General features: G+C 42.3%; 2 protein-coding genes across 3 annotated transcripts in view; one reads left to right on the top strand and one right to left on the bottom strand.

Moving 5' to 3' along the window:
• LOC108682694 overlaps positions 1-6,652 on the bottom strand; it is a 63,191-nt gene extending 56,539 nt beyond the window's left edge. Inside the window, exons 1-2 of the mRNA XM_047885253.1 lie at positions 6,630-6,652; positions 6,092-6,267 (exon numbers count right to left, since the gene is read on the bottom strand). Of these exons, the coding sequence (XP_047741209.1) occupies positions 6,092-6,265 (174 nt within the window). The 5' untranslated portion in view covers positions 6,266-6,267; positions 6,630-6,652. The remainder of the gene's footprint in view (positions 1-6,091; positions 6,268-6,629) is intronic.
• LOC108682706 (pro-resilin) lies at positions 759-3,993 on the top strand. 2 transcript variants are annotated; one of them, XM_018171931.2, is made up of 3 exons: positions 759-1,779; positions 2,464-2,605; positions 3,160-3,993. In XM_018171931.2, exons 2-3 carry the CDS (start codon positions 2,477-2,479, stop codon positions 3,382-3,384), a joined length of 354 nt encoding a protein of 117 aa, XP_018027420.1. In that variant the 5' UTR covers positions 759-1,779; positions 2,464-2,476; the 3' UTR covers positions 3,385-3,993. The 2 variants fall into 2 exon arrangements, with proteins under 2 accessions (XP_018027420.1, XP_018027421.1); XM_018171932.2 differs by lacking the exon at positions 759-1,779 and having other exon boundaries at positions 1,969-2,605.
• Positions 6,653-13,812: the final 7,160 nt, after the last annotated feature.

Here is a 13,812-nt window from a genome sequence, read left to right as displayed (position 1 = left end):
AAGAGAAAGTACTATCTATTTACAATTTGTAGAGGATAAGAACTGAATGCAGCATTTAAACTGGGTTTCTGTTTGAAAATAAATAATGATTCTAAAATTCGTAGGTCAGAAACACCGGTTGTGGAGGCTAAAACTCCAAAATCACTATTGGACACCGGGACGTTGCACTGCTCGGCATGCAGCGAGTTGCATGCCAGTTGCTTACGAGTGCCTCATGTTATTTACGTTTATCAACTGAGCTTTAATACCATAAATATCAACTGGGCATTAACTGAATGAAGCTGATTTTTATACTAGGCTTGCAGAGCATAGGGGAAGGAGTTATAGAACAGGGAACATACTTGCGCATCCCCCTCATTCAGCCTTGCGTATTCATGCCGAGCAGTGCAACGTCCCGGTGTCCAATATTGATTTTAGAGTTTTAGCCTCCACAACCGGTGTTTCTGACCTACGAATTTTAGAATAATTATTTATTTTCAAACAGAAACCCAAATTAAATGCTGCATTCAGTTCTTATCCTCTACAAATTGTAAATAGATAGTACTTTCTCTACACGTTATCTCATTTTTATTTCTGTTATCTTCGATTTTACTTCTAATGTCCTCAAGTTTAGGTGAATTGTTTGAATGTGAATTTTAGGTAACTAATTGTTTGTACCTGTGTTCTAGGTTTTGAACTGACGATGGAGCTGGACTCCGAAACGTTTTCTCTTATAATAAATGGTGAACTTTTTGGCTATTTTCTTTACTTTTAAATTCCTGGTAAATTTGCGACTTAAGCAGCCAAGTGATTTTAATACTAAGCTCTATATTGCTGAGCTAGGTCGGGATGTAAAGCTTTTCTTCATATACTGCATTTCTTTAGTGGATAGTTTTATTTCGATAATATTATTCTAGCTTTTTATTTGCGTAGAACTGGTTGAGTTTTTGGCATGTTGAAGCCACACACGTGACCCATGAGTCCATGACCCAAAACAGCGCATCGTATAAATGAGCCATATATACGCTCATTGTACTAAACACGTACGTGATCCCATCGTTGAAGAGCTACATGGCATAATCAAGCCCGGCATAATTATCGCAATTGTGTGATGGTTGGCTCGAGATGAAGAGTTTAGATGTTCCAATATACTTATAGCTTTTCGGAGGCATGTGAATAACCTATCAGGAACGACCGTAAACGTTGATCAAGGCCGAAACTAACAGGGCGTTTAATTCATCAACGTACTACATGAATTTCAGATGACAGCTTACCTAAAAGGCAAGATTTTTACATTGGATTGTTATTCAATAAATTCTAAAAAACATAATTAAGGACATTCCAGCGTGGAACCCGAGAATTGAATTGAAGACATAGTCATCGCAGGACAAACGATCGCCATAAATTTTAGCAATGGTACCTACCAAATTTTGTATAATAATGATTGATGATTAAATCTGTGGACTCGATCAATTATATGAACGTTTGTTATTAAACATCATTACTTTCATATAAAGTAATAGATAAATACTACAAAGTAAATTGCACTTCTTAAAAATTACTGGCAACAACAAATAAAGTTTAAACTTGATCATCGAGCACGACAAACTCCTGATGCGCCGCGATACGAGGTCGCCTGCAGCAGGAAGCCGTGCATGCATTTAAGAGCGCTGGGTTGCTGTCAAGTCTGCAGACTTGCGCTACAGCATCCGGCGTAACCACACTCGCGCTCTCGCCAGCGCAACATTCAGTATCGTGGATACGAGCACTTCGATATTACAAAGAAGATAAACTGTAGAGGTGAGTTAATAACTGTTGAGTCTTCTCTATGGCCAAGATCGCTACAAACTTATCTCTTTTGCAGTTTTTAGCGCATTTGCTCATTTATGGAAAAAATGCACTATTGTGCTCGCCATGTCCGTCTGTCCGTCTGTCTGTTCGTACATGATTTCACGTTTTCGTCAACGAGAAAATGCGCTCTCTGTCACTCACTGCAGTGAGTACTGAGTTATATTTTTTATATATGTCTTGCTTTCATGCCCATTCGTAATACCTTTTTCGTACTTGTAAAAACATGTAAGGATATAACTCTTTTTGAACTGGAAATCCTACAGTGATCGCGTGCAATAACTAACCAGATATGTCTCATATTAGGTCGGTTTCGCTCCGTTCGATTTTCGTAAGCATAGATTACGTATGTAATCCACACTACCACAGTAGGGTTAACGCATACTGAGCAATTTCAATCGTAAGCAAAAACATTCAAATGAAAAAGGAATTACGTCAAAATGGTATTACCGAACAAAATTGTAAGCTGTTAAATTTTTTTTCTCTCTTTAGTTTCTTAGCTATTACGTGGTAATGGAACCATACAAATCGTAGTTACGGCTATACCGTTTATATATGCGATAGACGAGTTTAAGAGCAGTATTTGTTGCGTGTAAACTCATGTTTTATTGATGGTAGTATATTTTATCTTTGAAGATCACCAGTGACAATGGTGGGAGGAAGGTATGGATCAGTGGTGGTGATGGTGACCGTCATGATGGTGATGATGACAGCGGCGGCACCTCAAAACAATAACAACAGAGGCCGCCCCACAGGAGGCGCTCAGCCGCTCATGGAAGTAAGTTCCCCGGCTAGCGTCTATGATGCAAGTGACACGCCTTGCTTTATATATCAAATAATACCGTTAATTTATTAGTAAGCCTTAGATATATTCCATTATAAATGTTCTGAATTCTCTGAGCAAATGTCAATCACCCTAGCTCGCATCGGTTGAATATTTGTATTAAATGATACGAATAATAAAAAAGAAATCTGAAGTGAGGAATGCCGAGAAAAATAAAAAATAAAATGCAGATAAAATCAGTTCTAAAAGGGAGACGCCAGCTCATTCATTGGTGCGAACTAAACCACCTAGGAAAAAAGTTTTAAAATTTTACGGTGTTATTTTGCTTATTGCTCCCATCGAATAAACTAATCTCTCTTCAACTTCCAATTATATTTTAAATAAATTTTTAGATCAGGTACACAGGCATTATTAACTAATCGGGTATTATTGATTCATTTTAATTCATTCTAAGTTTAGTAATTTCAATAATCTGAACGGTTTTAAATGTTGATATTAAGACCCCAAAATATGTGTGGTTAATAAATGTTTGTTGTGGGCTTGCTCAGTACAAGTTTGACTGGCAAGTGGACGACGCAGAGTCGGGCAGCTACTACGGGCACCGGGAGGGCACCGACGGGGCCCGCGTGGTGGGGTCCCACTACGTCTGGCTGCCGGACGGACGGCTAAGGCGGGTCGACTACTACGTCGACGCCGACAGCGGCTACGTGCCTACCATCACCTACATCAATAACTACACGCCTTCTTGGGGACAGCGCCCGTACCGACGATAAATTGATAATAATACTTGGGGACGGTGCCCGTACCGACGATAAATTGCTGGTCCACTAATATTGCCCGGACGACATACCTGCATCATCGTACAGAGGTAGTGCGCTGACTTATGATAAGAATTAGTTGCAGACAACGAGACGGTAGAAGAAAACTTTTATGGGGGGATTATCCTGGACTAATAAGAACGGGAACTGGATCTGCAAGAGATGGCCATATCTTTTGAAGAACATATTCAAACTAAAGGACTATAAGCAGTGAAAACAGCACTAACATGATGATTTTTGTTGATAGTGCGAGAGCCGCTATAACCACAACAATTTCACACGATAATGACATGCAAATAACCATACAGAAGCGGTAGGTTTAAATTATTGGTCATTGACATGGACAGATTTGTACAATATAATTGAAGATAATGTAAGGGATTGCAAGACCCCAACAATAATAGTAATGGTTTTGAAAAAATGAAGGGAGAAGAGATTTAGGTTTTTTTTTACTCAAACTTGGAGTGCCTGGAGAAGTTCCGGTCTAAATCTTATTAATTCTAGCAATCAACAAAAAGAGCTGAATTGTCATAGAGTTCGATTAATTAAACAATGAGATCTCAATTGCGTGAGTTTTCTTGACAAGGTATTCATTGTCTTGTATGATGAAGTCGCAGCCGCCGTTTTTATCTGCCATTCCACGTTTGTGATGAGCGGCAACAGACCGTGAGCTTCCTGAGTTTATAATTACAGGGCCTTCAGGGCCAAGACAATGAGAGATCGCTTGTAATAACTACTATTGAAGTTATTACAGTGACGTACCCTCGAACTTGATGTTAAAAAATATTGTTTGGTCCGCCGAGTAGATAGAACCATCGGTGGTCAGCCTATGGGTTTGACTCATCGGGTGGTTGAATTCAAATTTGTTAGGAGTCATTGGAAGTGCAGAGTTTTGGTTTATCCTACTGTGGAAGAAATTACCAAAGCAACACCATTGCTGTTAGGTTAGTCAACGTAAGATATCATATTTGTGAAATGCCAATTCAAGATCGAGCTGGGTGACCTGATCTTCGAGCCTGGTTCTGGTTCCTGAAAGCTCTTATTACGGCAATCTTGATTCATACTATGACATGAAATTTCCTTTCTACGTTTGTGGTGAGAATGAGTCGGTTAAATTCTTCAAAGAGGGTAGGTCTCGCTTTTCGGATCTTGAAAAAAAGATTGCATTGAGATAGAAAATATTATGCAAGTGTAATGCAGTTACAAAATGTAAATGCCCAGTTCGAGTTCACATGATATAACCATGTGATGGATAGATTGGCGCAAAGAACAGTAAGTGATGAGAATTTGAAGGGAATTTCTCACGCATTCATGGGGCAAGCACCGAAAAACTGCTTCGTCGTCTCGTAATTGCGACGCGTTAAAAACGCTAATGGTGCAGAACCACCGCGAACCTGGCACAGGATGAATCCCTTCCTTTCTCATGTTTCCACAGCTGAAGATGTTCATTTCTCGACCTTGAGAAGCTTTTGGATAAATAGCAATATTTTTGCGCACTTAACCAGTCGCTAAAATGCATTCGCGCAATCATTTAATGCGAGGAATACAACTGTTGGTAATGGCTTCCCACTAAGTTCTCGTATTTATTACAGGGTCATCAATATGTAGCGTTACATTGTTTTTTCAAAATCAATAAACTCGCAAAACAGTCAAATGTGTCGTATGGAACCATGTCGACTTTTTTCCGGAAGGACCTAAAGTTGTCCCAATTCAAGCATGTCATAAAACACCAACTGTCTGCTCAAGTTGTTGACAAACGCCTCCAAAGATCCAAGATTCTTCTTTCCCTCATTCATGATGGCACGCTGCCAAACCTCGTTTTCAGTGATGAGAAGATATTCAATGTTGAACACCACTTCAATTCCCAAAATGATCGAATTTGGTCGAAGAATGGGACGAAGGATCCCTTGTGGGTGTGGTGATTAGGAAGCAATGCCCGACCTCATTGATGGTCTGAGCAGCCGTAACAGAGTACTCAAGGAGTCCCCTCTTTTTTGTTGACAAAGGGGTGAAATTGAATCAGAAGAACTATCGAGATGCCATCCTTGTTGGTGCATTGTTGCCCTGGGCACGAAAGCACTTCAAAAAACGTCCCTGGTCGTTCCAGCGCAGGACGCTGCACCATCCCATGAGGCCAAATCGACTCAGGAGTGGCTGTCCGAGAATGTCCCCCACTTCATCACCAAAGATGAATGGCCCCCATCGTCACCCGATCTGAATCCTCTGAATTTTGGGATCTGGTCATACCTTGAGAGCAAGGCCTCGACCGTTCACCATAGCAGTTTGGACGCCCTAAAGGTCAAACTGCTGAATGAGTGGGCCAAAATCCTGCAGGTGTCATTCGTGACTCTTGTAAGGCTTTCTCTAAGCGTCTACAACTTGTTATTGATGCAGATGGTGGACATATTGAATGAAATTGTGGGAATTGTATCTCTGAACCTCTGCCCACATAAATACATTTTCAAACAATCACAATTATGTTTCATTTCATAGTTCTAACCACTCAAAGTTGTAACGCTAAATATTGATGACCCTGTATATTATAGGTAATACACGTAGTTAAAATTGCAACGAGTCATAATGAAGTAGCAAAGGTCTTACCTTATTGCCCTTGGTGGTCATGATAACGCCGTGGCCGTCATATTAAAGTAGAACGACTTACCTTATTAGCGTTGGTGGTCATAATAACAGCCGTGGCGTGGGTGTCGTATTGAGGACGGCCGGCACGACCGATCATCTGTAGGATGCTGGACGCAGGATACTCTGTGTAGCCGCTGCTGCCGTACTGGGACGTCGACTTCACCACCACCAGGTGCGCCGGCAGGTTCACACCCATAGCTGAGCAATAGGTAACACTAATATTCCTATACATGAATAAGCACGGAGTTATGGTTATCAATGTCAGCAAGGTCACTCTTAAGCGCATAATTTCGATGACAGGGCATAATATTTCGAATAAGCCACCAAAGACTGGCTGAAATTGACAGTGTGTAGAAGAAAAGTTTATTAACATAACATAACATAACATAACATAACATAGTGATGTCGGCTCTGAAGTGTAGGCCTGATGTGGCCTGTCGCCGATTCTTTTCCATTTCGTGCCTTGTTCATAGATCTAAACTCGTGTCATTTGACCGGATCTTTTCATGACTGGCGATAGTTTGAAGAAGCTACTAGACTTTAGTACAGGCAAGACTCACCCAGGGTGCTGGTGGCTATAAGTACAGGCAAGACTCACCCAGGGTGCTGGTGGCTATAAGTACAGGCAGTTGTCCTGCAGAGAAGAGCTCCTCGAGCAGCTTGCGGTCCTCCACTGCCACCCCCGCGTGGTGGTAGCCCACGCCCAGCAGCACGCACTCTGCCGGGGGGAGAGGAAGCCATCGTCTTCAGGGCTCTTCAATAAAATTAAAACAGTTATTGATAATTATGATTGAAAATTGCGAAATTTCTCATATAGTTTCTCCAATATTGAAGACTTATAGAGACAGAAATATTTATTCGGTCTTTTTCTCTTCGTATGCATGATACCCTTGAGCCTGTTTTGTCGTGTGGTACTTTGAAGCTTGTGGTGCGTGTGGTACCTCTAAGCCTGTGGTGCGTGTGGTACCTTTAAGCATGTGGTGCGTGTGGTACCTCTAAGCCTGTGGTGCATGTGGTACCTTTAAGCATGTGGTGCGTGTGGTACCTTTAAGCTTGTGGTGCGTGTGGTTCCTTTAAGCTTGTGGTGCGTGTGGTACCTTTAAGCTTGTGGTGCGTGTGGTACCTCTAAGCCTGTGGTGCGTGTGGTACCTCTAAGCCTGTGGTGCGTGTGGTACCTTTAAGCATGTGGTGCATGTGGTACCTTTAAGCATGTGGTGCGTGTGGTACCTCTATGTCTGTGGTGCGTGTAGTACCTCTATGTCTGTGGTGCGTGTGGTACCTTTAAGCTTATGGTCCCGCATGAAGTTGGCGGCGGCAGCGAGGGCGGTCTTGTGCTCAGGGCTCCTGACGAGACGCGTGTGCTGCACCAGCGTCAGCGCTGACTGCTGCCCTCCCTTGCGGGTCGCCACAAACACCTGCCGCAGGGAACACGTCGTCATCACAATATCCTGACTAACTTAAACGCTAAATACAGCCCCACCTTGCAGGTGGCAACGACCACAGGCAAGAAGTGCCATCGACCCACCAGGCAGCTGCAGGTGGCAGGTACTCACGAGTGTTGGCTTGCCGTTGCTGTAGGTGGCCACGACACCAGGCAGCTGCAGGTGGCAGGTACTCTGGTGGCAGGTACTCACGAGTGTTGGCTTGCCGTTGCTGTAGGTGGCCACGACACTAGGCAGCTTGTAGGTGAGGGAGATGTCGAAGCGGAAGGCGGACCATGCCTCGGGGCACGGGTACCCCAGCACCACGCGCTGCAGCTGCACAGGACGCAGCTCGTCCCCCAGCCTGCACCATACATTACAATCACTTTCAATACCTGTGTTCTGGCAGTCAGAAAGTAACACGATTTAACAGCATAATTTCTGAAAAGGCAGAGCAGTAGAAAAAGGTGAACTAACTGATCGTCGTCGAGGGTAAAGGTTCAAGGTAATGTTCATATCGAAATGAAATAAGAAATAACTCATGCGTACCTTTTTCTACTTTTTCTTAACCGAAAAATTCGTTTGAAAAATTCAAGTTGACAAAAGAAAGCATAAAAATTATTCACTGGTTCTATTTAATTCATTGACTCCAAAAAAGCTGAGCATACTTGAAGTGTTTGGCGGGACGCTGCGTTTCTCCGACCCAGGCCGCGACGTCCTCCGCGTTGGGCACCGTCGCTGACACGGCCAGGATGCGCAGGCTTGCTGCTGGCCTCTCATGGGGCACGGCTGGCGAGTTGCCTGCTTCTGATGTGCCGTCTTGTACTGTGAAATGGGTAAAGCCAAAGCGTGTTACTAGCTTGAAGTGTATTCGCTTCTCATGTGAAGAGGACTTTTTAATTTCTTGTAGGGCGAGAGTTAAAGCGTGTTATGCGTGCATTAACTAACTTGGCTCTCTGTCTCGCCGGGGAGAGAAGAGAGATCAAGAAAACTATAGATATGGATCAAAAGATCGCAAAGCGCCTTGAGCTTGAAGATGAAGAGAATGAACGGTTCACGAGTGTCATTACTATACTACCATGAATTAAATGATCTAACAGGCAATTGTCTATAAAAATAAGATTGGATACATAGGTAATACGCAGTTCAAATGAGATTCAGAAGGTTTTTTTTTCATGGAAAGTATTCCGGCCATGAGGGCACAGATTATGGACACTGCTGCTCGCGAACGTCAAATAGTTTTCAACAACTAAATATTATTTGCCGTCACTGATAAACACAAATTCTATAGCCAGTAGAGAAATGATGTTAGTTTATGGCACTGGTGTAACAATACCAGGAGCAGGGATGTCGTTGGATGAGGAGGATGTGGCTCGGATGGTCTTGAGGCGCGACACGACCGCCTCCAGAGTGGGGCCGCGTTCGCTGTCGTTCAGCACGTGCACCTGATATTAACCGTGTCAGGTTATTACGTCCGCGGGAGATATACGGAAGAAAAAACACTCATTCCGTTAATTTGTTACGAGATTTTGGTCAAGTTTTATCTAGAGTTTTCATTTCTCAGTGAGCTTATTAGAGAAGAAATCCTGCCTGGCGATCTTCTAAGATGTATATAGTTAATAGTGCTGCATCAGGAGCACGTTGAGTGACGACTTCCCAGTTTCTTTTGTATTGCATCCTCCACCATACGATCACCTATCAAATTACATTAACGGACACCCCAGTTTACTCTACGAGACGGCTAGTAAAATGTGATGCTACTTCAGGAAGACAAGCTAATTAACACTGAGCTAGCAAGAATCAACACCGAGCTAGCGAGAATCAACACCGAGCTAGCGAGAATCAACACCGAGCTAGCGAGAATCAACACCGAGCTAGCGAGAATCAACACTGAGCTAGCGAGAATCAACACTGAGCTAGCGAGAATCAACACCGAGCTAGCGAGAATTGATGACCTCGTCGATGAGGAGGAGGGAGATGGCGTGCAGCAGAGGAGCCCGTCTGTCCCGCCATCGCCGTGTCAGCGAGTCCAGCTTCTCAGGCGTGGTCAGGATCAGCTGTATATCAACAATAACAAGTTGAATGATCTCCTCTTTGAAAAAAATACAGATATTGATTGAACTGCACCGAGATGTTTCATTTTTACATACGAGATAAATAAATTGATTATTGATGGCCAAAATTAGGCACTGTTGAGAGTTTCATAAACTCAATCAAGGTTTATCATAGTTTTTTCAGCTGTTGCACGCATTTTATTAGCGGCTCAGCCAATTTCCTCACCACGAATCATCCTAATCATAATTTCTCCCATTTTCAACCAGTGTAACTCTCTCAGCGATTAGATCGACCTTACCCACGATGATCAGGTAGCATCGTCGGTACCTGCGAGTCGGAGAGGACGTCGTAGTCGTCAGCCTCGGTGTCTCCGGTGACCTCCGCGCACCGCAGCGACAGCGGCCCGGCCAGTCGCCGCTCCCAGTCGCCGTGTCGCTCCCGCACCAGCGCTTTTAGTGGCGCCACTGCCGGGATAACATATCGGGTACCGCGTGACATGCCGGTCGTATTGATGTGATCAACCCGCCCAAACCCTAGAGACGGTTACTGAACCAACCTCAAAGGGTTATATCATCTAGTGGAAAAATTTGATTCCAGGAGTGAAGGAAATGTAAAGGGGGTATATAGTCACGCTCTCTCGACAATCATCGGCATGTTTTCTGTTAGTATGGGAAAGAATATCTCTAGTAGTAGACTAGACTCGTTGTTAAATAAATAAACTAAGTCTTAACCTCGATGAATGGAGATTAACACGTACGCTGCAGTGATTAATAAGGAAGGACTCACGGTAAGCAGCGTGTTATAAAGTTATACAATCCATGCAAACAATTGAAGCTGAGGCTCTCCAATACTGCAGTGATGGGGAGGGCTCTCTGTCCTCCTGCACTGGCCACAGATTATAGAAGGACTCTCTGCCCTCCTGCACTGGCCACAGATTATAGAAGGACTCTCTGCCCTCCTGCACTGGCCACAGATTATAGAAGGACTCAATACCCTCTGTCTCTTATACACATCTAGATGTGTATAAGAGACAGCCCTCCAGTTATAGATATACTGTCAAATGGGGTAAAAAGGGACGGGCAGGGTAAATCGGGACGTGCGTCCCATGTACGACTCAAAATAGGCAGGGCCAAATTTGGGCTTCCAAGAATAAACTCCGCAGTTTTGGGCATAACTCTTAATGAGTTCCACTAATGGACTAATAATGGCATAGGTGGAGTTCTTGGATAGTTCCAGGTTTTGGCTGCGTTGGGCTGTTAACAGCCATTCAATTTGCACCCTTGAGGTAGAGGCTAATAACCTCTGTGCTTGAGTAAATTGTCAGCTGCTTATTTTAGGCTCATACCCTTCAATAGTTGGGCTTTTGAGGCGTAACTGCCTCCCTGGTTCTGTGTTCTGGGTACTGCATTAGGGCTCAAACCCCTGATCATTGCATTGGCTGTCGGCATTGTGGTGCGGCTCATATCCATATCCTTGCTGTCCACTCCTGTAAGGTTGTCAGTTTTGTGGTGCGGCTCGTACCCATATCCTTACTGCCACTCCTGCAAGGTTGTCAGTTTTGTGGTGCGGCTTGCACCCGTATCCTTGCTGTCCACTCCTGTAAGGTTGTCAGTTTTGTGGTGCGGCTCGTAACCGTATCCTTGCTGTCCACTCCTGTAAGGTTGTCAGTTTTGGGGTGCGGCTCGTACCTGTATCCTTGCTGCCCGCTTCTGTGGTCCTCAGTAGTTTATTAGGATTCCTCGACGTTGTATCCCTGAGGCTGAGACCCTAATTCCCAGAGCTTCAGGACCTATTATATATTGTGTGCCTTGTACAGAGGAATTGTGTATTGCTCGAAGATAACCAATATATTATGAAAAGTTTCTCTTGTTTATTCCTCTTCTCTCCAATGCAAGGGAATTTAGAGCCGGACCAAAGAGCGACTCTTTAGCCCTTGTGTTGAAACCAATACGCAAGTCACCATCAAGTCGACACGCTACCCTTAACTATTTCAACTTCACGGTGGTGTTTCCGGTTACACACATTTCATAGAAATGTTGTAGTAGCTAAACTAATCAAAATATTGCAAAACTAAAAATAGTGGTGTAAACTTCAACATTTTTACTAATATTATGTATAAAGCTAGTCAAGAAATAAATTATTTACTATCTCTAAAAAATCACTGAAAAAAAGTGTGAAAAGTGTGATTTTGGAAAAGTACTTCTGCTGAGGTCTGGAGCCAAAAAAATATTTGCTGTAATAAAAAATTTTGCATGCACAAAAGTTGTATCCAGGTGTCGGCTTGAAAACGTAATTGATGGAATTCGCCTATCTCATTCAAAAAAAAAATGGCATCCATTTCCGCGCAACGGGGTAAAAACGGACTCCCCTCGGGGTAATTAGGGACACCCTTAAAAATGCATTTACCGTAGAACCTCAGTTAGCAAAGGCTCCCGTTAAAAAAAAAAAATTTATGGACAACAAAGAATTTTGATTACAGTTACCTCGCTCAGCAAAAAAAATTCACTTATCGAAAAATTAGTGCATCATTGGGCATCACAAAATTGTACCTACATAGAATGCTATATATAGAATTGTGCACCGGGCATCATAGAATGAAAAGTAATTGACCTAAACTATGATTTATTTCTCCAAAACATATGATGGTTGTCACTAAAACATTAGTTTCTGTTTTAGGTATGTTTTTCATGATTTTTTTTGTTATAGTGAAATCACTTGACTTGATTAAAATTGTGCGAAATTACAAACCATGCTGTAAGCTTACAGACACAGAAGAAATGCTACATGGCTGCTGATATGAAGCTTGCAGTGGACAAGGTCGTTGTCGATGCTCAATGGCATGTCCATGGATACAGTAATATGTACCGTCAACCGGGGCTACTCGGGACAGATTTGAACGATTAGTTTTAAATAACAGTTAATAACTTCTTAGGATGAAACATTTCATGAACAAGTTTAGTCTCATTTTATAGCTGATTGGCAGGGCTATCGAATGGCGTTGTCAAAAAAATTCCATATGCTATTCATAAGGTGCCAGACACAAAATAGAGATTGTCCCGAGTAGCCCCGTCGGTTGGGGCTACTCGGGACAACGGGAATAAAACTTCATTTCAAAACATTTGAAGCATGCAGAGCGTACTCATCCATTACTAACAGTACTCTGAAGTCCTCCTCTTTCATTGTAGATGATGTAGAGATAGAATAAATGACATTTTCTGTGATTTTTACTTGTTTTTCCTTTATTGATATGATATTGCCATATACATTAATTACCGTATTATTGATGTGATATTACCGTATCCATGAACATGCCATTGAGCATTTACAACAACCTTGTCCATTGCAAGCTTCATATCAGCAGCCTTATAACATTTTTTTTTGTATCTGTAAGCTTACAGGAAGGCTCCTAATTTCACATCATTTTAATTGGGACTTCCCATGATCATTAACTTCGCGTGGTCATTAACTTCACCTGATCATTAACTTTGCGTGGTCATTAACTTTGCGTGGTCATTAACTTCACGTGATCATTAACTTTGCGTGGTCATTAACTTCGCGTGATCATTAACTTTGCGTGATCATTAACTTCGCGTGATCATTAACTACTATTTTTAGTTTTGCGATATTCCAATTAGTTTCGCTACTACAACAGTTTTACGCCGTGTCATAGGCCTGTCCCAAGTAGCCCCGCCTGTCCCGAGTAGCCCCGGTTGACGGTACCACATTAATAATAAAGTAATTAATGAATATGGTAATATAATATCAATAAAGGAAAAACAAGTAAAAATCACAGAAAATGTCATTCATTTTACATCTACATCATCTACAATGAAAGAGGAGGACTTCAGAGTACTCTTAGTAATGGATGAGTACACTCTGCATGATTCAAACGTTTTAAAATTAACTTTTATTGCAAGTGTCCCGGATTACCCCGTTCACAGGGGTAAATTGGGCTGGTTTTATTTTCTGTCTGGCACCTTACGAATAGCATATGGAATTTTTTTGAATATGCCATTGGATCGCCCTCGCAAAGGGCTATAAAATGAGCCTAAATTTGTTTCTGAAATGTTTCATTGTAAGAAGTTGTTAACAAAAAATGCTCAAAACTGTCCCTTTTTACCCCGTTTGATGGTATTATATTTGGTAGCTTTTGAATAAGTGGACTTGAAATTGAATAAAAAAAATCTGAGCCTTTCACTACAGCATATACTGTGCAAAAATTTTTAGGCTTGCATTGCTAGTTATTTTTATAAAGCAAGCAAAATTA

The sequence above is a fragment of the Hyalella azteca genome, unplaced genomic scaffold (genome assembly GCF_000764305.2).
Source record: "Hyalella azteca isolate HAZT.00-mixed unplaced genomic scaffold, Hazt_2.0.2 contig17406, whole genome shotgun sequence".
Lineage (NCBI taxonomy): Eukaryota > Metazoa > Arthropoda > Malacostraca > Amphipoda > Hyalellidae > Hyalella > Hyalella azteca.
This window is presented reverse-complemented; position numbering and strand designations above follow the sequence as displayed.

What these genes read in the sequence shown, in the direction of transcription:
- LOC108682706 (XM_018171931.2), top strand. Translation starts at nt 2,477, where the DNA reads ATGGTGGGAGGAAGGTATGGATCAGTGGTGGTGATGGTGACCGTCATG. An exon ending in GCGCTCAGCCGCTCATGGAA is followed by an intron (nt 2,606 to 3,159) that starts GTAAGTTCCCCG and finishes GGGCTTGCTCAG; the next exon opens with TACAAGTTTGACTGGCAAGT.